A 23,985-nucleotide genomic window follows, 5' to 3' on the forward strand; every position below is an offset into this window, starting at 1 on the left:
TTAGTTATTCAATTTAATTAATATATGTTTTTTCATACACTTTAAAAATATTTTTATAAACATTTTACAAAATAAATAAATAATGTTCTTAAATATCAGATATCCTTTTTGCTTTTAATCATAGATATTTAGTTTTGGTCTTTTATTTTTTGGAAAGAATCAAGTAAAAGAGATAGATAGAAATATTTAAATTGAGAAACTAATAATTAAATAATTTTAAAAAATTTGATTGGAATTTAAAAATATAATATCTGTAAACATTCAAATAAATACAAGTTGAAAAATAAAATATTTTTTAGTTTGGTCATTTATTTATAACACTAATTTCTCAGAAAGAAAGCTAGCTATATTATTCAATTCCAAAAAATATGAAACTACAGTAGAGTATCTGTTGTAAAAGAAAATAATAACATTTTGATTTGTATCATAATTTTCAAATATAAACATATTATGTTACAGAATCACTGATCAATAATATATTATTAAAATAAGTGATAGTTTGCCAATATAAATTAAAAGATGTAAGCTCTATTTATGAAGAAAGGTTATTAATCATTTATGGTCTGTCTCATCAGAAATTATCTTTTATATTAATTTTGTCTTTCTATTTAAAATTTACTATTTTTTCTGATTAATTTGTTTAATTTTGATCGTTTTCTGATGGTGATTAATTAATTTAGTTGGTTGGTTGGTTAATTTCAAATTATGAAAATTTTATTTAATATAAAAATATAAATCTATTCAAGTCAAGTAAAGAGATAGTAATCTATAGGATGAAATATATATGAATGATTTCAACCAAAAATATTTACCTATCAATTAAAATAATATTAATTAACGAAGCTTTAAAAAAATCATAGTTGAATAATTAAAATTTCAAAATACTAAATTATGTTTAAAGAAATTAATTTTAATCTTAGATTTGTTTTTCTTAAAAATATTTATTACTAAATAAATGAATCTTTTATTTTATGAATATATTTTTATGAAAAAAATATTTTACAATTTTAATTTTAAATTTTTATTTATGGTAACTTTTATGTAGTTAGTTTAAATACTAATAAATACATTTTAATAAATAAATTCTAATAAAATAATAAATAATCAAATAAATCCTAATTAATAAATAAATGAATAAATTCATTCTCATAAATCATAAATAAATTCTATTAATTGAATAAATCCTAATAAATAAATAAATGAACAAATTCATTGTAATAAATATTAGTTAATAATTTAAAAAATAAATTAAAAAGTAAGGTTTATGATTTTTATATTTATTAATTTTTCAGATTTAATTAAATTATAAAACAAATTTTATACATATAATGTATATTGAGCCTATGAGCTCAAAATATTTTAATTTATTTAGTAGCCATTTTTATTGACCGTAGGTATTTCCTTCTTTGCGAAAATTCGAAGTGCTCCTTTTGAATATTTATTCTCTCTTTATACTTTATCAAATATATTCATAAATAAATTCTATTAATGATATAGTGTTTATAATTTTATATTTATTTATATTCCTAATTGTTGAAAGATTATGTTTCATAATATGAAATATAGAAAACAATTATTATATACACAAATATAAAGCATAGTAAGTAACATCAGGACTAAGAGATATTCTAATAAATTATAAAGTTTTATATTTAATTTCATTTTTATTCTTCTAATTCTACTACAAATTCAACTTCTGATAAATCATCTTTTGAAAGAATACAATCCTTTTTGTCTGTTTACATCCATATCAAATTTATAAAATAAAAAGTGAAGTAGATAAACTGAATGGCCAATAAAATCTTAACTTTTAGCATGAAAAAATAATCTTCTTCTAAAAATATTTAGCTAGTTTCATCTTATAAAAAACAATCTTCTCCTCCAAATTTATTCACTATTCCAAAAAATAACAACTGATAAATACCACACAAGTCTATAATACGGAAAAAGCAAAGTAGTATTAAACCGAATTTATAAATTTTTATAATAGGTTTATTTTGTTTAAGATCTTCCATATAACAAGAAATTTAAATAAAGAAACATTTAAAAGAGAAATAAGTAAAAATAAAATATTGTGCTGGCAAATCATTTTTAGGATTATATTTGCATCTCTAGTCTACTGGTACTCTATTCTCTAAGTATAAAGTAAGATTGGTTTCAAGCGGTTATTATATACATTCTATAATATACTCTAAAGTACATAGCACATCCAATTTAAAATTCATATCTGTGGGTCTTAAAAAATAATCATTAGTATCTTTTGAATTTTGGTTTTTTATTTTCATACTAACTAATGGAGACTAGTTTGGGTCTTCTCTTTTAATAAACATATTCATATTATCTAATTTAAAATTAGAAATCTTCTCATAGCCTTCCACTAGCTCTTTATCAGATAGCATCAAATCTGAAATTGGGCATATTCCTTAATAAGATTATGTTGTTGTACCTTTGTAAGTGCATTTTTAAATACCTGTACTAATTTTATTCAATTAAGTATTATCCAAAATTTTTTCAGAAATTTCATAGCATAATTACACAAGCTTTATTTTCTCAGGTTTTTCCATATTTTAGCTTGGAATTAAATAGTTTAGTCTTTCATATTTACCACAATGATATTCTTCAGAAACTCTTACATTTAAGATATAATTTGAATCAATATTTCTATTTAGATCCTCCAAAAGATAATTTGTATAATTATGATAAGTATTGAAAGCAATAATATTTGTTATAAGTTATAACATGGTAACTAAAACCTAAACTAATAGTAATTTTTTTAAAACAATTCCTTTCATTTTGTAAAAGCTATTTTTAATTTATTATTATTATAATTAATATTTATTGTTTTTAAATTGATTTAATTAAGTCTTAAAAGATAAATATTTTTTTGATGTATTTAATAATTGAATAATAAGCGCAAAGAAAATTTTGAAAATTTTGTTTTAACAAATAAATAAATAATTAGTATTTATCAATATTTTATCTTTTTCTGAATTATTAAAATCAGAAAATTTACATAAAATTTTTAAATAAATTAAAAAACCATAATTTTCATTCATTCCTAAAACTCAGTTAAAGCTTAGATATAATAGGAAAAGTGAAGTCTAGGGCTACATACTGTCAACAAGGCTTTTTTATACATGATAATTTATAAAAATGAATTAAGTGTGTTGATTTTTTTCTGGCGACAAAAGTTGACTGAGGTTATTTTCTCTTATATATAATTTAAAAAAAGAATAGAAAGTAAAAATTAATTAACTCACTGATCTTTTATTTTAATTATCCCTATATTTGCGTCTATAATCTATTGGAACTCTCTTTTCTAAGTATAAAGTAAGATTTGTTTTATACGGTTATCATTCATCCACTTTACATAATTTCTAATACTTTTAATACTCTAAAAGACAGAATAAATCCACTTTAAAATTCATATTTTGGTCTAATAAAATTATCTTTAGTACCTATTGAATTTTATTTTCCTATTTTCATACTAACTTATGGAGACTAGTTTAGGTCTTCTCTTTTAATAAATATATTCATTCATATTATGTAATTAAAATTTATAAATCTTCTCATAGTCTTCCACTAGCTCTTTATCAGATAGCATCAAATCTGAAATTGCGCCTATTCCTGAATTAAATTATGTTGTAGAACCTTTATATGTGCATTAATAAATAACTCTACTACTGTTATTGAATTAAGTATTCTTCAAAATTGCTCTTTAATAAATTTGATAGTATAGTTACACAACAAGCTTTATTTTCTCAGGTTTTTCTATATTTGAGCTAGGAATTAACTAGTTTAGTCCTATTTCATTTGGGTCTCATTTTTATTCTTCAGAAACTCTTACCTTTAAGAAATAATCTGAATTAAAGCTTTTTATTAGATCTGTCAAAACAAATCCTTCTGAATCATTAACTAAAAAAAATTATTGTTAGGAATTAAGATATGCATACTGAAAAACTAAAGAATAACAATTATTTCATTTTATAAAAGATATTCTTAACTTATTTCTATTATTTATTATTTATACATTTATTTCATTAATTTGATGAAATTTTAAATGAAAAATAAATAAAATAAATTTTCTAAAATTTGATAAAAGCTAACAGATAAATATGTTTTTATTATTATGTATTTTAAATTTGAATAATAAGCTCACAGAAATTTTCAAAATTATTGTTTTAACAAATAAATAATTAGTTTTTTCTAAACAAACATTTTATTTTTTTCTTAAAATTAAAAAATATTCAGTTGCTTCTAAAATTTATTTTTTTACGTAGAAATCTAAACTAAACATAAATTCAATAATTAATATTAAGAATGAAAATAACTTTAATTAAAAATCTGAAATCTATTTTTTTAATTTTTTTTAATTTTGGGGGTTAATATAATTTGAGGTGAATTAATGAGAACTTACAGTATTTACATATATAAAGCATAGTAAGTAACATAAGGACTAATAGATATTTTAATAAATTATATACTTTTATATTTAATTTCATTTAAATTCTATTTCTGATAAATAATTTAAACAAATATTATTCATTTTGTGTGTTTTAAAGCTAATCAAAGTTATAAAAGGAAGAGTGAAGTTGATAAAGTGAATGGCCAATAAAATTTTTATATTTAGCTTGAAAAAATAATTTTCTTCTAAAATTATTTATCTTGTTTCTTCTTATAAAAAACAATCTGCTCCTCCAAAATAAAACTCTGTTCCTTTAAATTAGTACTAATAAATACCACATAGGTCTATAATAGAGCAAATGCAACAGTTTATTAACGCTTCATTTTTAATTTCTATTTCTTCAGGTTTCACACCTTAATTTAAAAGTTAAATGAAAACCAAAATTTATATTATTAAATACAAATAAAAAAAAACTGAGCTTATTGACCAATTATCATATTTAGGATTATATTTGCATCTCAAGTCTATTGGCACTCTATTCTCTAAGTATAAAGTAAGATTGGTTTCAAATGGTTATTTTGTGCATTCTTAATTATACTCTAAAGTACATAGTACATCTAATTTAAAATTCATATCCGTTGGTCTTAAAAAATAATTTTGAGTATCTTTTGAATTTTGGTTTCTTATTTCCATTTTAACTAATAGAGACTAATTTGGGTCTTCTCTTTTAATAAACATGTTCATATTATCTAATTTAAAATTAGAAATCTTTTCATAGCCTTCCACGAGCTCTTTATCAGATAGTATCAAATCTGAAATTGGGCATATTCCATAATAAGATTATATTGTATTACCTTTATAAGTGCATTTTTAAATATTTCTACTACTGTAATTCAATTCAGGGTTTCTAATTAATCTTTTATAACTTTTCAAGCATAATTACACAAGCTTTTTTTTCTCAGGTTCTTATATATTTTAGCTAGGAATTAACTAGTTTAGCTTTATTTCATAGTTACCACAATTATAATCTTCAGAAACTCTCACATTTAAGATATAATCTGAATCAATATTTGTTTATAGATACTTCTTAAGATCTTCTGAATCAGCTTTTAAAAAAACTATTAGTAAGAATTAATATATGGTAACTAAATAGTAATAGTAAAATATTTATTTAAAAACAATTGATTTCATTTGTAAAAGTAATTCTTATTTTGTTATTATTTTTTATTGTTTATAAATTGATATAAATATTTTTTTGACGTATTTAATAATTAAATAATAATAAGAGCAAAGACAATTTTTGAAAATTTTGTTTTAAAAAATAAATAATTAGGATTTCTCAATATTTTATCTTTTTCTTAAAATTAATTAACTGTTGCTTTCTTCTAAAAGTTATGCATGTATATATAAATCTAAACTAAACACAAATTCAAAAAAACATTATTTTTAATGGAAATGACTTAGAGTATAAAAATGAATTAAGTGTGTTGATTTTTTTCTGGCGACAAAAGTTGACTGAGGTTATTTTCTCTTATATATAATTTTAAAAAAAGAATAGAAAGTAAAAATTAATTAACTCACTGATCTTTTATTTTAATTATCCCTATATTTGCGTCTATAATCTATTGGAACTCTCTTTTCTAAGTATAAAGTAAGATTTGTTTTATACGGCTATCATTCATTCACTTTACATAATTTCTAATACTTTTAATACTCTAAAACCCTAAAATTCATATTTTGGTCTAATAAAATTATCTTTAGTACCTATTGACTTTTATTTTCCTATTTTCATACTAACTTAAGGAGACTAGTTTAGGTCTTCTCTTTTAATAAATATATTCATATTATGTAATTAAAATTTATAAATCTTCTCATAGTCTTCTACTAGCTCTTTATCAGATAGCATCAAATCTGAAATTGGGCCTATTCCTGAATTAAATTATGTTGTAGTAATTTTATATGTGCATTAATAAATAACTCTACTACTATTATTGAATTAAGTATTCTTCAAAATTGCTCTTTAATAAATTTGATAGTATAATTACACAAGCTTTATTTTCTCAGTTTTTTCAAAATTTGAGCTAGGAATTAACTAGTTTAGTCCCATTTCATTTGGGTCTCATTTATTCTTCAGAAACTCTTACCTTTAAGAAATAATCTGAATTAAAGTTTTTTATTAGATCTGTCAAAACAAATCCTTCTGAATCATTAACTAAAAAAAATTATTGTTAGGAATTAAGATATGTATACTGAAAAACTAAAGAATAATAATTATTTCATTATATAAAAGTTATTCTTAATTTATTTCTATTATTTATTATTTATACATTTATTTGATTTATTTGATGAAATTTTAAATGAAAAATAAATAAAATAAATTTTCTAAAATTTCATAAAAGCTAAGAGATAAATATGTATTTATTATTATGTATTTTAAATTTAAATAATAAGCTCACAGAAAATTTTTCAAAATTTTTGTTTGAACAAATAAATAAAAATTTTTTTTTAATTTTGGGGGTTAATATAATTTGGGGTGAATTAATGAGAACTTACAGTATATACATATAAAGCATAGTAAGTAACATAAGGACTAATAGATATTTTAATAAATTATATACTTTTATATTTAATTTCATTTAAATTCTATTTCTGATTAATAATTTATAAGAATATAATTCATTTTGTGTGTTTAAAAGCAAATCAAAGTTATAAAACTAAGAATGAAGTAGATAAAGTGAATGGCCAATAAAATTTTTATATTTAGCTTGAAAAAATAATTTTCTTCTAAAATTATTTATCTTGTTTCTTCTTATAAAAAACAATCTGCTCCTCCAAAATAAAACTCTGTTCCTTTAAATTAGTACTAATAAATACAATATAGGTCTATAATAAAGCAAATGCAAAATTATATTAACATTTTATTATAAATAATTATTTTGCTTAGTAATATACGATCTTTTAAAATAAAAATGAAAATGATAATTTATACTATTGAATAGAAAAAAAAAAAAACTGAGCTTATTGAGTAATTATTATAATCGGGATTATATTTGCATCTCAAGTCTATTAGCACTCTATTCTCTAAGTATAAAGTAAGATTGGTTTCAAGTGGTTAATTTGTACATTCTTTATTATTCTCTAAAGTACATAGTACATCCTATTTAAAATTCATATCCGTTGGTCTGAAAAAATAATTTTGAGTATCTTTTGAATTTTGGTTTCTTATTTCCATATTAACTAATGGAGACTAATTTGGGTCTTCTCTTTTAATAAACATGTTCATATTATCTAATTTAAAATTAGAAATCTTTTCATAGCCTTCCACTAGCTCTTTATCAGATAGTATCAAATCTGAAATTGGGCATATTCCCTGATAAGATTATATTGTAGTACCTTTATAAGTGCATTTTTAAATATCTCTACTACTGTAATTGAATTTAGGGTACTTAATTAAACTTAAATAACTTTACAAGCATAATTACACAAGCTTTTTTTTCTCTGGTTCTTATATATTTTAGCTAGGAATTAACTAGTTTAGATTTCTTTCATAGTTACCACATTTATAATCTTCAGAAACTCTCACATTTAAGATATAATCTGAATCAATATTTGTTTATAGATACTTCTAAAGATCTTCTGAATCAGCTTTTAAAAAAATTATTAGTAAGGATTAATATATGGTAACTAAAAAGTAAAAGTAATATAATTATATTAAAACAATTGTTTTCATTTGTAAAAGTAATTCTTATTTTGTTATTATTTTTTATTGTTTATAAATTGATATAAATATTTTTTTGACGTGTTTAATTATTAAATAATAAGCGCAAATACAATTTTTGAAAATTTTGTTTTAAGAAATAAATAAATAATTAGTATTTCTCAATATTTTATCTTTTTCTTAAAATTAATATACTGTTGCTTTCTTTTAAAAGTTATGCATGTATGTAGAAATCTAAACTAAACACAAATTCAAATTTTAAAAAAGCTTGTGAGATTTTAAAATATTTAAAATATGCTGTTATATGAAGAATAAAAGGTAGGTATAATAAAAATAATTTTTAAAAATATTAATATAAAAATGAGTTAAATATGCTGATTTTTGTCTGGCGGCAGAAGTTGACTTACCTTATTTTCTCTTATATATTTAAAAAAAAGAATAGAAAGTAAAAAGTAATTACCTGATCTCTTATTTTCATTATCATTACTTTTTATATTTACAATACTAGTCTATTTGAACTATTTTTTTAAGTATAAAGTAAGATTTGTTCCATGTGGTTATTGTTCACTGTACATTAGTTTTAATCTTTTTAATACTCTAAAGGATAGAATACATCCATTTTAAAATTCATATTTTTAGGTCTAATAAAACTATCTTGAGTAGCTTTTGAATTTTGTTTTCTTATTTTCAAACTAACTAAAGGAGACTAGTTTGGGTATTCTCTTTTAATAAACGTATTCATATTATCTAATTTAAAATTAGAAATATTCTCATATCCTTCCACTAACTCTTTATCAGATAGCATCAAATCTGAAATTGGGCATATTCTTGAATTAGGTTATGTTGTAGTACCTTTATAAGCGCATTGCTAAATATCTCTACTACTGTTGTTGAATTAAGTAGTCTCAGTCTGAATTTGCACTTTAATAAATTTGATAGCATAATTACACAAGCTTTATTTTCTCAGGTTTTTCTAAATCTGAGCTAGGAATTAACTAGTTTAGTCCTATTTCATTCGAGTCATATTTATATTCTTCAGAAACTCTTACATTTAAGATATTATCTGAATTAAAGTTTTTTATTAGATCTCTCAAAAATATCCTTATGAATCATTACCTAAAAAAAAAGTATTGTTAGGAATTAAGTTATGCATACTAAAAAATTAAAGAATAATAATAATTTATAAATAATTTATTTTAAAAAAATTTATTTTGAAATTATTATTTTTACATTTATTTGATTGATTTGATGAAACTTTAAATGAAAAATAAATAAAATAAATTTTCTCAAATTTGATAAAAGCTAAAATATATATTTATTTATTATTGATTTTCTTTTCATTTACTTTATATTTTAATAATAAGCCCAAATATTTTTGAAAATTTTTGTTTTAACAAACATTTAATTATATATTATTTATAATTTTATAAAATTATATATATACTCCTAATTTATGAAGAATTATGTTTCATATTATAAAATATAGAAAATAGCTATTATATATATAAGTAAAGCTAAATATCGTCAGAACTAATAGATATTCTAGTAAATTAAATACTTTTATATTTAGTTTCATTTTAATTCTACTTCTGATAAATAACTATTTAAAAGAATTTTATTCTTTTTGTGTGTTTATAACAATATAAAATTTATAAAACCAAGAGTCAAATAGATAAAATCAATGGCCAATAAAATTTAAAAAAATAGTTTGTAAAAATAATCATCTTCTAAAATTATTTAGGTTTTTTCATCTTATAAAAAACAATCTGCTCCTCCAAATTAATCCACTGTATTTTATAAGTAGAGCCAATAAATAGCACGCAATTCTATAATACGGAAAATGCAGAATGATATTAAATTGCATTTATTAATTTCTATATCTCCATATTCACTATCACATAGTTCAAATGCAATCTTCATTTAGAAATAAGACAATAGAACAAATAAAAATGAAAAAATTAAGAACGTTGTAAAACTATCACGATTATATTTGCATCTCTAGTCTATTGGAACTCTTTTCTCTAAGTATAGAGTAAGATTTGTTTCATGCGGTTATTTGTTCACAGTACATTCGTTTTCGTATTTTGAATACTCTTAAAAACAGAGTACATCCATTTTAAAATACATATTTGTAGGTCTAATAAAATGATCTTCAGTATCTTTTGAATTTTGGTTTATAATTTTCATACTAACTAATGGAGACTAGTTTGGGTCTTCTCTTTTAATGAACATAAACATATTATGTAATTTAAAATTAGAAATCCTCTCATAGCCTTCCACTAGCTCTTTATCAGATAGTATCAAATCTGAAATTGGGCATATTCCTTAATAAGATTATGTTGTAGTACCTTTATAAGTGCAATGTTGAATATCTCTAATACTGTTATTGAATTAACTATTATCGTAAATTGCTCTTTAATAAATTAGATAGCATAATTACACAAGCTTTATTTTCTCAGATTATTCTATATTTGAGCTAGGAATTAAGTAGTTTAGACCTTTTTCATTTGAGTCACATTTATATTCTTCAGAAACTCTTATATTTAAGATATAATCTGAATTCAAGTTTTTAATTAGATCCCTAAAAAGTTATATTGATCCTGAAAACATATTGTTACCTATAAAAAAAACAAATGCTAGGGAGCTTACTAATAAACTAAAAAATAATAATGATTAATAAATAATTGTTTTCATTTTATAAAAGATATTCTTAATTTATTTTTTTTATTTATTATTTATACATTTATTTGATTGATTTGATGAAACTTTAAATGAAAAATAAATAAAATAAATCTTCTCAATAAAAGCTAAGAGAGAAATATGTATTTATTATTGATTTTCTTTTTTAAATTTTTTATATTTCAATAATAAGAGCAAAGAAAATTTTTTTAAATTTTGTTTTAACAAATAAATAATTAGACTAATTTCTATGACACAAGATACTCATCGTAAAACTTATACTTTCAAAAATTATCTCAATTATTTTTTCATTGAAAAAAAATGAAAAAAATAACAGAAAATTTGAAAAATGAATATTCTAATAATTCCCTATCTACTAAAAATTCACAATATGTTTTAATTTATGATGATAAATCACAACAAAATAAAAACATACAATATTTAAATTCAAATAGCTGTAAATTTAATTATATATATATATATAAGTAAAGCCAAGTAGCATCAGAACTAATAGATATTCTAATAAATAATATACTTTTATATTTAATTTCATTTTAATTATACTTCAGATAAACCATATTATAAACGAATATAATTCTTTTTGTGTGTTTATAACCATATCAAATTTATAAAACCAAGAGTCAAATAGATAAAATTAATGGCCAATAAAATTTTTAAAATTAGCTTATAAAAATAATTATATTCTAAAATATTTTAGGTTGTTTCATCTTATAAAAAACAATCTGCTCCTCCAAATTAATCCACTGTATCTTTAAAGTAGGCCCAATAAATAGCACACAATCCTATAATACGGCTAATGCAAAATACTAATAAAACGGATTTAGTAATATCTTCCTCAAGAATAGCACATGAAAATATCGCTTAGATAGCAAAAAAAATAAAATAAAAAATTATACCCATAGTTGAAATTTTTTAATTATGATTATATTTGCATCTCTAGTCTATTGGAACTCTTTTCTCTAAGTATAGAGTAAGATTTGTTTCTTGCGGTTATTTGTTCACTGTACATTCTTTTTCATATTTTGAATACTCTTAAGAACAGAGTACAGCCATCTTAAAATACATATTTGTGGGTCTAATAAAATGATCTTCAGTATCTTTTGAATTTTGTTTACTTATTTTCATACTAACTAATTGAGATTAGTTTGGGTCTTCTCTTTTAATGAACATAAACATATTATCTAATTTAAAATTAGAAATCCTCTCATAACCTTCAACTAGTTCTTTATCAGATAGTATCAAATCTGAAATTGGGCATATTCCTTAATAAGATTATGTTGTAGTACCTTTATATGTGCATTGTTAAATATCTCTACTACTGTTATTGAATTAACTATTATCTTAAATTGCTCTTTAATAAATTAGATAGCATAATTACACAAGCTTTATTTTCTCAGATTTTTCTATACTTGAGCTAGGAATTAAGTAGTTTAGACTTTTTTCATTTGAGTCACATTTATATTCTTCAGAAACTCTTATATTTAAGATATAATCTGAATTAAAGTTATTTATTAGATCTATCAATAAATTTTGTTATTAACCAAAATATATATAAAAGATTATTATAACTACTTAAGATACGCTTACCAAAATGCTAAAGAATAATAATTATTAATAAATATTATTTTTCATTTTAATTCTTAATTTATTTTTATTAATTATTATTTATACATTTATTTGATTGATTTGATGAAACTTTAAATGAAATATAAATAAAATAAAATTTCTCAAATTTGATAAAAGCTAAAAGATAAATATGTATTTATTTATTATTGATTTTCTTTTTCATGTATTTTTTTTTCAATAAAAGAGCAAAGAAAAATTTTGAGAATAAGCATTTTATTTTTTTTCTTAAAATTAAAAATATACCTTTGCTTCTAAAAGATATTTTGTATTTAGTTATCTAAACTAAACATAAATTCAACAATTAATTATTTTAAATAGAAATAACTTAGAGGATTTTTTTGAGCAAGTAAGATTAAAGTTTCTTTAAAAAATTGCTTAATACATCGTAACAAATTTATTAAGGACTATTATTAATTTTCAAATTTATAAAAATCAGAAAATTTAGTTTTGAAATATTGAATTTTCCACTATAAAAACAAAACTCAAGGAATAATATCTCGAGAATTACAATAAAACATGTAAGTACTCTAATTATTTCTAAAGATTAACATATTTCTAATGATGCATAAGAATATCTAAAAGAATAGAAAAGCTAGCTCAATAGAGATTAATTTTTTTTTTATTTATATTTATTTGATTAATAACAACCATTCACTAAATTAATACAAACATAATAATAGGAAAAAAATTTAATATCTATTTCAATCAATTTCGAGAATATCTATCAATATTACAATTTTTAAGGCTAATTTAAATTCTTTTTTAATAAACAAAAGAAACTTGCTAAAAAATGAAAAAATGTATTTAATTTATTAGTTTTTAACGTTAGCCATTCTCCATTCTTTATTGAGCTGTATTTTATGGCCATTTAATATTTAGAGTTTAACAACTTAAACCTGAATTAGTTACTTTTTCCAAGAAATAACCAAAAATAATCTAATACATTATTTAAGAAAGATTTTATCTAAAACATTAGTTTTTCTAATTATAAAACAGAAATCAAAGCGAAAAACCTCTATATCATTCAAATATAGATCAATAGCTGATCTAATATGATCTAACTAGTTAATTTGTGTTTAGAGATTTATGAAAGAGCGAATTTCATAGAGGATTAGATATATAAACATAAGATAATTAAGAAATTATTCCCTATTTCAGATGTAATCATGTCTATATATTAAATACAATTTGAAGGTTTTGATGAAATTTTTTACTTTAAGTTTGAAAATATGAGTGTGTGTATGATGTTAAAAGTGATCCTTTGCCTATTTCATTTAGTGAATGTTTCAATAAAAAGTAAAAAGATAACAATATTTTTGAAATCCACAATAATAACTTTTAAAAAGTAAATACTCTGCTCTCAAAATTATCAAAAACACTAATAGTATATAATGCTTATTTAATGAAGAATATTAACAAAAATTCTTAATTTATATTTAGAAAAAAGAACAACAATAGATTAAATTTGAAGGCAAGTCATATAAATATTCCAATTTTCAAATCTATTTTTTATTATTCATAGATTTAATTCTTTAAGCTATTTTTTAATAATCATCTCTTATCTATCTCCTCCTATATATCCTAAAAAACTTCAACTTTTGTCTAATCTAATCTAGTTTTTAGTTTTCATTGTTGTTATTGTTATTTTTATTGTTGTTGTTGTTGTTGTTGTTGTTGTTACGTGCTTTTGGAATTTTACTAATTTACTTTGGAGAAATTGTAGATTAATTTGGTGGATAAGATAGCTTTTTAGAAGATGAAACCACTTAAATAATTTAAAATAAAACTTGTCTAAAATGAATAAATTAAAATAATATTTATAAATTTCTCTCAATAAATATTTATGAAACCAGCCATTTTAAATTCAACTCACACTCCGTATCCAACATCAAACTTTTAGAAATTTATTTAAACAATATTAATAATTATCAGATAATATGTATATTTCAATTTGAAGACAAATAAAAGATAAAGATTTTAATTAAAAGAAAAATGATAAAACAGAAACAAAAAGTTTTACTTTTTTTATTTTGTGTAGGTTTTTTTTAACTTTTTTTTGATAATATATATTTGAATGAGATAATTGATTAGAATCAGTAATTAAGTAAGTAAGTAATTAATTATGGTATCATAAATTAATTAATAATAAGATATTTTAAATTTAAAGTAGAAATAAAAATCTATTTATTTTAGGAAATCGATTAAAAAAGGATTATTCAAATAAAATTTATAATATGATTTTTTTAATTTTCATATTATTAATACAATAATTATTTTTATTTATTGCTATTCTAATTTATTGAAATCCAATTGATTCAAAAGCGAATATCAATTTATTATAGATTATTCTCTCATTATTCGTATAAATCATAAAGAGTTTATTAGGGACTGTACTATATTTAATGGTACAAGAACTTGTAGAATAAAATAAAATTGTAAAATGCATGTTTTTTATCATTGAAATACTATATTCTATTTGAATTATCAATGACTATGCAATCAAGCAGCTAAAAGTAATCATTTCCACCTTCCTCTAATACAATAATTTTGGTGAATTCTTCAGATCTGTAATTCTAATCTTTATCTAATTTTCCTATTATAGCTTTTTAGCTGTTGATCAGTTTCTGCACCTTAAATTATAATATAAAATTTTCTAATTTTATGAATTAACTATACTGTTTGAGGGTCAGTTATTTAATATTTTTATTAGCAAACAAATTTTAGTATTTTCTAAGGTCAGTCACTTTAAGTTTAACAAATTCTAAGCTATTCATTTAGCTGAATAAATTTTGATAATCATTTGCACTAAAAATGGCATCAGAAGAAATCTCTCTAAATTCTATTTCCAATGTTTTTAAATTCTTCATTTTGCAGACACAATTAGAAAATTCTTTTATATATTAGCTATTTACTAGGGTTTCAGATATTTGTAGTAGAATTATTTGTTTATTTCTGTACAAAAACTCAAGTAAGTTTTAATTTTTTTGGTGTTAAAACATATTATAATCAATTAAGCTTGTTGCATTATATCTGTTAACTCCACTATAACTGCAGTCTTTGTTAAAATTATTTTATTTAATATTTAGTTATTTTTTTAATTTTAAATAAAAATTAATCATAAAAATTAAAAAAATAAATAATAAAAATTTAACCTATGTATTTTATTTCCTTTAAGTTAGGGTAACTCTTATTATTGAAAAAATCAGTAAACTAAATATTTTCATAAAATCCTACAGCATCAAGCATTGTTTTAGTTGATTCACTTTCCAAGTTTAAGCAAAGATTTTGCAAATTTCTATTTTGAAGCACCAAATTACTCATTATTTATTCATATTCAGAAAATAAAGGCTTCAGAATTTGAGTTTTCATTGTTATTTTTTAAGGAACAAATTTCAAATCCAGAGATTCTAAATTTTTTAAGCTTTTAAGAGAATAAGCTAAATCCACTGCCAATTTTGCAGGTATTTCACACTCTAACAGCTTAAGGGAAAACTATTACAATTAGTCTATACAGCTAACATTCTTTAAAGTTTATATTATTTCATGAATAAATTATCCATAGCTAATTTACATACAAAAAGACTTTAAATTTAAAGCGTTTTTCAAAAAATCAGAAGGAAACAAAATGTTTCCAGTAATATAATCTAAAGAAAGGCTAAATTCTTGCAAATTATCTAATTTATTTAATTAAAAAACTTTAAATATGTCTGATTTTTCTTTAGAAAAGTTTATTTTATTCAGACTTATCTAAATTTTTGAAATATTTAGCAAAATAGATCCAATATCTTTCTCAAATAGCTCAATAAGCTAGCTCAAAGGCCAATCTATTTACTTAAGCTTTAAAGAAAAGCTTTTAAGATTTGATAAATACCTAATTGCACTCAACAGAGAAATTTATTCTTTATCAAATTTAGAAAAGGCTATTTCGATAGAAATAGTATCAATAGAGCTAAATGTGTGAATAGCCAAATCAAATATTTATTTTAGTAAATTCAATTCAATTCTAACACATTTAATAGTAAGTTCTTTTAAATGTAACTATCTAAAGGTATCAGCTATTTAATTATCTTCTAAAAGCATTCGAACTAAATAAAAATCAAATACATTGAATTAAATTGCAAAAATATTCGTTTTTTATTTCCTCAAAAAACTAATCAAATTATCCTTGCAGACAACGCATTACTAAATATTGTGGTTTTGAAGTTTTTTGATAGTTATCTCTACTTAAATTTTATGCAAATTTTCATTGAAATTAATATCTTCTAGAGTGTGAACGAAGTATTTTTCGGTATGAAATTAAGAATGAAAATTTACTTTTACATTTTATAATGAGTTCATTTTTTAACTTAAAGTCTTTTTGCAAATCTAAATAAGAAAGAGAAATTTTAAAATCGAAATTAACAACTCAATTAATTAATATATTTATAAATAATTCAATTTATTTATTTATATTCATTCAATCATTTTGATATATTTCTATGCAATTTTTTCAGATTTAATCAGTAAAAACATTATGAACTATTTTTTTAATTAAAAATTGAATAAAATTACAAATAAATAAATAAATCAATTATTTATAAATGTTGCTCCATTTCAAATCAGGTTAAAAAAACAAGTATTTTTATTATTTAAAATTTTTTTTTCAAATTTAATAAATTTATTTATTTTTTTAAAATAAATATTTTTTTATTTCAATTTTTAAATATTTTTTTTGAATTAAAAAGAAAAAGATTTTGATAAATTAGTTAAATATGAAAATAAATATCTTACATAAATAAAAGCAATTAATTAATTTTTAATAGAGTGAATATAGACTATGATTGTTATTAAAGAGTAGGTTATATAAAGAAAAAAGATAAATATTCATTAGTAAATTATGTTTTTTTATTAGATTTAAAAGGTGATTTTGGATTGAATTTTAACTATTAATATAGCAATTGATTTTAGGTTTTGTTATTAAATAAATTGTTTGTTGGTTAAGCTATAAGAAGAGTTAAATATTATTTTTGTAATAATTTCGATTCATCACTATTGATTATATATTTGAATTTGGCATTTATGTATCATAAAAGCATAGAAATCATAAAAGCTAAAGAAATATAGATAACTTTTGAATAGCAAGTATTATTTACAACTGCTTATTTATTAAAGCAAGATAAACAGTCTTAGCTAGTCCAAACCTAAGTACCTCTGTTTGTACAAGAAGCTGAAGATTAAATACACTATGTTCCAGATCCATTGGCAAAATAACTGCTATTGTAGCATTGATTGCAATCAGAGTCCGTCCATAATTAGCTTCCTCTATTGGTACATGAATATTATGGATTAACACAGGCTGTTTATGCTGCATTTGAATACTTCCCTGAAGATACTGAACATGATTAGCAATATTAATCACTTGTATTAGCACTGGACTAGCAGAGTGAACAATCAGTAATAAAACAATTATTAAGAGGAGACCCTTACCATATACATCCAGTCGGTGCAGTAGGGCAAGCGCTTACACAATTATTGCTAGAACTGCTAGAGCAAGTTACAAATTATCCTGAACCAGCAAAAATAAGTTATAGTATAGCTAAAAAGAAAAATAAAGCTTTCATAAATTATAATTATTGCTTTTCTTTAAAAAAAGATAATTATTAATTAATATCTTAACAATAAAAACAATATTTTTTTAAACAAGTTCTATAAAAATAAGATAATTATTAATTAATATCTTAACAATAAAAACAATATTTTTTTAAACAAGTTCTATAAAAATAAGAAAATGAAGTAGTAACAAAAGATAAATTAAATTATTTTGTTATTTATAAATTTATTTATTTGCCACAAATTAATGATTTAATTATATTTAAGTACATATTTTAGCAATTTTAAAATATTTCCTTTAGTAATTTTTATATTTTAAATTTTAATATTTTCTTAAATGTTAAAATATTAAAAGCTAAGGTTTCGTTAGCTATTTGTATATTTTTAGGATTTTTAGTTCTTCTAAATTAATATTTTTTCTACTTAAATAAATTCTAAAAATATACTATAACGTTTTGAATAGCTTAAATAGTCAAATAATTTTCTTTGTTATAAAAATTTAAAACTTTTTGTAAAAAAACTTTAATTTTAATCACATATTAATAAATCAGTAAATTTAACTCATTTAAAAAATAATTTTTGCTCTTGAAATAAAATTTAAAAATAATTTTAAACCTATTGAATAGATTAAATAGTCAAATAATTTTCCTTGTTTTTAAAATTTAAAATTGTATTAATTGTAAAAAAACTTTTCACAAATAAGATCAGGAAATTTAACTCATCTAAAAAATAATTTTAAATTTATTGAAAAGCTTAAGCAATCTAATAACCTTCTTTGTAATATTATTTTTAAATTTTAATACTTTATTAATTGGAAATACATTCAAACTTAATCACATATTAATAAGTAAGTTTTGCAGTCTTTAGCTCATCTTTCTTGAAAATAAAAGTTGCTCTTTTAAATATTATTAAAAATTAAATAAAATTGATAAATTACTATTTAGTCTAATAAATTTTTAATTATATAAAATATATATTTTTAATTTTTTTATTAATTTTGTGGTGCTTTTTGTGAAATTATAATTTTACTTTTTTTTATTCTAAAAATAATCTCAAAATAAGATTTGCTAAAAATTATGTAAAATCACTATGTTTTTTAAATTAGGCATTTTTGGTTTGGTTTAGATAAAAAAGATTTTTATTTTGAAAAAGTGGAAATAATATTATTGTTTATAATTCTAGACCATATATAATAGTTTATTAGTATTTTAAACTTAATAGTTTTAGAGAATAGATTATTTATTTTAATAATTAACTAACTATTTAAGAAGATATAAGCTATTAAAATTAATATATATAATTCTTTTAGTATTTGAAAGACATTCAATTAATTTATCTCAAGATCAAAGTATGTGTACCAAAATTAAGATTTTTGCATAATATTATGTATAAAATTAAGCGATTGATAATTGTATTACTTAGTAATATAGATATAAATTAGTAAAGTAAGTAATAGATAGAACATACAAACTGATAACTTTTTGTATTTTTCAAATTAAAAACAACATTTTAAGCATTATTTTTTTTAATGATACAAGCATTGTTTTTTAATATAAAATCCTAAAAGATGTATTATAACTTTTTTAAGTATTTTAATAGAAATATGTTATTGGGTTTGTCAATCTATTTAGTTATATCTTGCGATTTCTAATTATTTTTAGTGCGAATTAATCTACAAAATATGAGAAGAGAGAAGTAAGAAATAATAATATTTGGAAATTAATTGAAAAGATAATTGACTAGTTTGTAAATATTAAGAGAAGTACATTGAATAAATTAAAAAAATCAATTAATTTTTGCTTTTATTTTTTCCTTTCTTAAATTATTTTATATGAGAGGTAGAACTAGTCTTATACTTAAGCGAATGCATACATGAATGTAAACAAAATTGATTAAGCAGTAAATTAACTAGCTTATATTTATCTTATTCGCTCGTTTTGCGATGAATTTCTATTTTATTTTGTGAGAGATTTGATGGTTTCGTCATTATTAATGGATTGATTTTGTTTGGATTATATTATATGTAATAGATTTTATTTAATTATACTACATAATTTGAATTTAAACAAATGAAAAGAAACTACTGCTTTTTATTAAAGTCTTTACACGTGAAGAAAAACTATGAGTTTGTGATAATGCGACACGTAAATTCTGATAAATTTTGGCAAATGCAAAAATATAAATATTCAATTTAAATGTGTAATCTCATGCTCATACGTCAATACTTTATTTAAGCTATTAAAGTTCTTCATTATTTTACTTTTTGTATGTAAATTAAGGAAGTATTCCTTTTATTATTTTGCATGTGTTATGCTTGGAAAAAATAAATAAAAACTTTTAAGACATCTATGATTTTGTTGGGGGATGCCAAAAAGGAAATATATTCGAATTGGTATCACAAGATTTTTTATAAATAAAGAGAAATGACGAACTAACATGCTCAGATTCTAATAATACAAGATTTTGAAAAGAGTAAGGAAGAAAATATCTTATATTTGGGACGGTGGGGGGATTTTGGTGTTAGTAAATAGTAAATTAAACTAAAATCAAAACAATCAAGAAGAGAAGATAATTTTGTATTTTATATGCAAACTAGTTGAATCATAATAATATAATTATTTATCCACCAAAACATTCAATATTAAAAAAATTAGCTTCTAAGCAAAGCAATTAAATGAATAAGAAATTTATTATTTCATTACTTCTCGTTACACTTCTTTTATCAGTAGAAGCTGCTAAAGTCACATAAGAAAAGACTAAGCAAGTAGAAACTGAATAAAACGAACAAGAATAATCACAAAAATCTAAAAATAAGGAAGAAAAGACTAAGAAAGAAAAGGTTTAAACCAAGCAAGTAGAATCAGAATCTGAAAAGACAGTCAAAGAACCCTAATAAGAAAAAGCTTCTAAGCAAGAAAAGGAATAAAAAGCTCCCAAGGAACCAAAGGCTCCCAAGGAAGAAAAGACCCAAAAGCAAGAAAAGGCACCTAAAGAAGTTAAGGAACCCGAACAAAAAGAAGAAGCTCAAAAGACTGCAACTGAAACTGTCTAAAACAAAGAACAAAAGGTTGAAAAGCAAGAAAAGGCCCCCAAATAAGAAAAATAACCCAAGGAAGAAAAGGTTAAAACCCCTAAGGAAGAAAAGGCCCCCAAGGAAGAAAAGGCCCCCAAGGAAGAAAAGGCCCCCAAAGAAGAAAAGGCTCCTAAGGAAGAAAAGGCTCCTAAGGAAGAAAAGGCTCCTAAAGAAGAAAAGGCACCTAAAGAAGAAAAGGTTAAGGCTCCCAAGGAAGAAAAGGTTAAAGCTCCCAAGGAAGAAAAAGTTAAAGCTCCCAAGGAAGAAAAGGTTAAAACTCCTAAGGAAGAAAAGCCCCCCAAAGAAGAGAAAGTGAGAGTTCCTAAAATCGAAGCCCCCAGAAATTTCACTCAAGAAGTAATTGGTAAAGTTGCTAAGCATGCTTTCTGGAACGGTGTTTTGGATACTTAATACTTAGCTTCCTACAAATTAGCAGGTAGAATATGAATTTAGTAAGAAATGTAATTGAATATTTACTTTATAATACAGGATACAAGAAGGTTAACTGCCAATAAAATGAATTCAGCAAAATTTAAGCACCTGTCTCTGCTGCTAAGAATCTCTGCTAGATCAATCAATACAATGCTACTCTTGAAAACTAATGGCAAGTTTGGAGTAATTAATTAATACTTTATTTTAGTTATGATTTTTACAAGAACTTCTAAATTTATCTTTTTTTCTTTCAATCTATCTATATTTGCTTTAATCTTTAGATCAATTACCTTTAATTAACTAAATAGAATTTAGTTGATATTCTTTAGAATAAGAATAATCTATTTTTTTAAATTAATTAATTAAAAGGAAATTAATTTTGCTTTTTTATTGAAATTTATAATATCTAAATTTTATTTTAAATAAATTAGACTCAAATTCTACCACAGAAAGTGGAAGATTCAGATTCTCTAATAATGGAAGTAAATATTAATTAATACTTTTTACCTAAATGCTATTTAATTGAATTAAATATTTATAATATTTTTATGATATCTTTATTAAGCTTCATATTTTATTATCTAAAAGCTCTTTGTGAACAAGAATACAACTGGAACTTATCTGAAGTTAACGGAACTGCTGTTGAAACTGGTTCTTTTGTCTTCTCTAACTCCACTGACACCATTAAGAGTAAATAATAAAATAAATTTTGAAGCATTTTATCATTAAATTATTTTATTTAATTAATTTATTAGTCACCTGCAAGGTCTCTGGTTCTAACAATGAAACTAGTCAATGGGAATCTTTGGCTAACTATTCAATCCTTTTGACTGGAGATAAGAGAGGTGAAGTTTATGAGAAAAATTCTACCAGTAAAACTGTTCTCAGCTTAAATTCTACTGAAAACACCTCCTTCTCTGAATACGTTGAAGATACTATTTTCTTGACTCAAGCTCAACCTTAAAACGGTTAAACTTTCCTCACAAGAGCTTCTAAGGGAGACAACAAAATCAACAGAGGTCACAACACCCGTACTGTTTTGAATAACGGAAATAGCACTGTTGAAGAAAGTAAATTTAAAATTTTAAAATATATTCTTGCTAACTTTTGATTTGTGTATTAGGAAAGTGGAATAAATCTAAAGTCATCCTTGATTTCGTTGAAAACTACTCTGAAGGCCAAAGATTCGGAAGTGAACACTCCAAGGTCAAGAGTGAAACTCACTCTATCACTGCTTCTGGAGTTGTTATTCAAGACAGTGGTCTTACTTCTGAAAGATCCAGATAATATTACAAGCAAACCTTTGGTCCTAACGCCAATAACATCGACTATAACGATGTTGGTCACGACAGAAAGTGGAAGAATAACAGTGTCAGACCTGAAAAGAATGTTGATATTCCTGGTAATTTTATTTCTATCATGTTTGAGCAACTTATTAAAGAATTTGTTTTAATTAAAAATAGCCAATTGGAGTGTTAACGGTACTTATGCTGTTCCTGCCTAATAGAACTTAAACAACTTCAAAAATAAGAAAATCGATCTTTGAACAAATAAAAAATTTTAATAATTGTTATTACATCATTTAAATTTGATCTGATTGATTAATAATATAAATTTATTCAAAATAATGTATCTATAATTTATAAATAAATAAATAAATCTATCTATTTATCATATTAGTATTGCTTATTCAAATTAATATTTTAAAAATTAAAACCTCAAAAATTTCGATCATTACAATTATCAACCTCTTTGAATTCACATTTTATCTTTTAAACTCGCTTTAAATATTATTTTTAATTTAATACATTTTAAATAATTAATTATTGGTATTTTTTGTTAGTTGTCTAGCAGATTTTTTTAATTAGCAAATTAATAGGTAGAATCTTTTATGAAGTTATGCTTTTCAGAAAAATAATTATAACTTTTTCAACCTAATATTGAAAAATTAAGTAGAAGTTAACTTAATTAGATTTAAATAGAAAACTAATAAAAGAAATAAATAAAAATCATCAAATATCCCATAAAAATAAATAAAAATTTCCTTTATTTCATTAATATTGAAATACTGCATAATCATACAAAAAAACTTAGAAACTTTATTATTAAAGAATTATATTCAAAAATAAAGTAGAAAGAAATTAGATTATAACAAAGAAGAATAAAAGAAAGAAATAATTATGGATATTATTATAACTATTATTATCACTTTGAAAATCAATATTTTATTTATATAATCATGATTAAAAAAATGAAAAGCAGCTATGGAAACCAACTATAAATTTCAAATTGGTTAGGTTAAAGATTGAATTGATTTAATTGCGGCTTGGTTTTGTTCAATATTATTAATTAATTTTTACTCAAATTTAAATAAATACATACATATTAAAGAAATAATATACTGTAACTCCGAATTAATTAAGCAATTTATATTAAGTAAAA

At 21.6% G+C, this 23,985-nt stretch overlaps 8 protein-coding genes across 8 annotated transcripts; 1 reads left to right on the forward strand and 7 right to left on the reverse strand. All coding sequences in view use genetic code 6, as the record gives it.

Annotated features, from left to right (window-relative positions):
- Positions 1-1,658: 1,658 nt before the first annotated feature.
- On the reverse strand, positions 1,659-2,741 carry TTHERM_00171670 (transmembrane protein, putative; the record flags this gene model as incomplete). Its single annotated transcript, XM_001008725.2, has 1 exon — positions 1,659-2,741. The coding sequence occupies one exon, from the start codon at positions 2,739-2,741 to the stop codon at positions 1,659-1,661; it is 1,083 nt and encodes a 360-aa protein (XP_001008725.2).
- A 2,064-nt stretch (positions 2,742-4,805) lies between these two features.
- On the reverse strand, positions 4,806-6,512 carry TTHERM_00171680 (hypothetical protein; the record flags this gene model as incomplete). Its single annotated transcript, XM_001008726.2, has 5 exons — positions 4,806-4,818; positions 4,893-5,523; positions 5,983-6,040; positions 6,120-6,390; positions 6,451-6,512. The coding sequence occupies 5 exons, from the start codon at positions 6,510-6,512 to the stop codon at positions 4,806-4,808; spliced, it is 1,035 nt and encodes a 344-aa protein (XP_001008726.2).
- A 950-nt stretch (positions 6,513-7,462) lies between these two features.
- Positions 7,463-9,147, reverse strand: TTHERM_00171690 (hypothetical protein; the record flags this gene model as incomplete). Its single annotated transcript, XM_001008727.2, has 4 exons — positions 7,463-7,486; positions 7,560-8,050; positions 8,584-8,609; positions 8,720-9,147. The coding sequence occupies 4 exons, from the start codon at positions 9,145-9,147 to the stop codon at positions 7,463-7,465; spliced, it is 969 nt and encodes a 322-aa protein (XP_001008727.2).
- A 954-nt stretch (positions 9,148-10,101) lies between these two features.
- On the reverse strand, positions 10,102-10,733 carry TTHERM_000171698 (hypothetical protein; the record flags this gene model as incomplete). Its single annotated transcript, XM_012795792.1, has 2 exons — positions 10,102-10,137; positions 10,233-10,733. The coding sequence occupies 2 exons, from the start codon at positions 10,731-10,733 to the stop codon at positions 10,102-10,104; spliced, it is 537 nt and encodes a 178-aa protein (XP_012651246.1).
- A 618-nt stretch (positions 10,734-11,351) lies between these two features.
- On the reverse strand, positions 11,352-12,268 carry TTHERM_000171699 (transmembrane protein, putative; the record flags this gene model as incomplete). The annotated part of the gene is made up of 3 exons (XM_012795793.1): positions 11,352-11,629; positions 11,720-12,109; positions 12,202-12,268. The coding sequence occupies 3 exons, from the start codon at positions 12,266-12,268 to the stop codon at positions 11,352-11,354; spliced, it is 735 nt and encodes a 244-aa protein (XP_012651247.1).
- A 2,460-nt stretch (positions 12,269-14,728) lies between these two features.
- Positions 14,729-16,872, reverse strand: TTHERM_00171700 (hypothetical protein). Its single transcript, XM_001008728.3, has 2 exons — positions 15,602-16,872; positions 14,729-15,504 (listed from the first exon to the last, which is right to left on the reverse strand). The coding sequence occupies exons 1-2, from the start codon at positions 16,785-16,787 to the stop codon at positions 14,801-14,803; spliced, it is 1,890 nt and encodes a 629-aa protein (XP_001008728.1). The 5' UTR covers positions 16,788-16,872; the 3' UTR covers positions 14,729-14,800.
- A 640-nt stretch (positions 16,873-17,512) lies between these two features.
- Positions 17,513-18,049, reverse strand: TTHERM_00171710 (cell surface immobilization antigen; the record flags this gene model as incomplete). Its single annotated transcript, XM_001008729.1, has 1 exon — positions 17,513-18,049. One exon carries the CDS (start codon positions 18,047-18,049, stop codon positions 17,513-17,515), a length of 537 nt encoding a protein of 178 aa, XP_001008729.1.
- A 2,663-nt stretch (positions 18,050-20,712) lies between these two features.
- TTHERM_00171720 (transmembrane protein, putative) lies at positions 20,713-23,487 on the forward strand (the record flags this gene model as incomplete). Its single annotated transcript, XM_001008730.3, has 7 exons — positions 20,713-21,333; positions 21,382-21,547; positions 21,601-21,726; positions 21,975-22,025; positions 22,132-22,233; positions 22,299-22,613; positions 22,667-23,487. 7 exons carry the CDS (start codon positions 20,713-20,715, stop codon positions 23,485-23,487), a joined length of 2,202 nt encoding a protein of 733 aa, XP_001008730.2.
- Positions 23,488-23,985: the final 498 nt, after the last annotated feature.

The sequence above is a fragment of the Tetrahymena thermophila genome (genome assembly GCF_000189635.1).
Source record: "Tetrahymena thermophila SB210 genomic scaffold scf_8254798, whole genome shotgun sequence".
NCBI lineage: Eukaryota > Ciliophora > Oligohymenophorea > Hymenostomatida > Tetrahymenidae > Tetrahymena > Tetrahymena thermophila.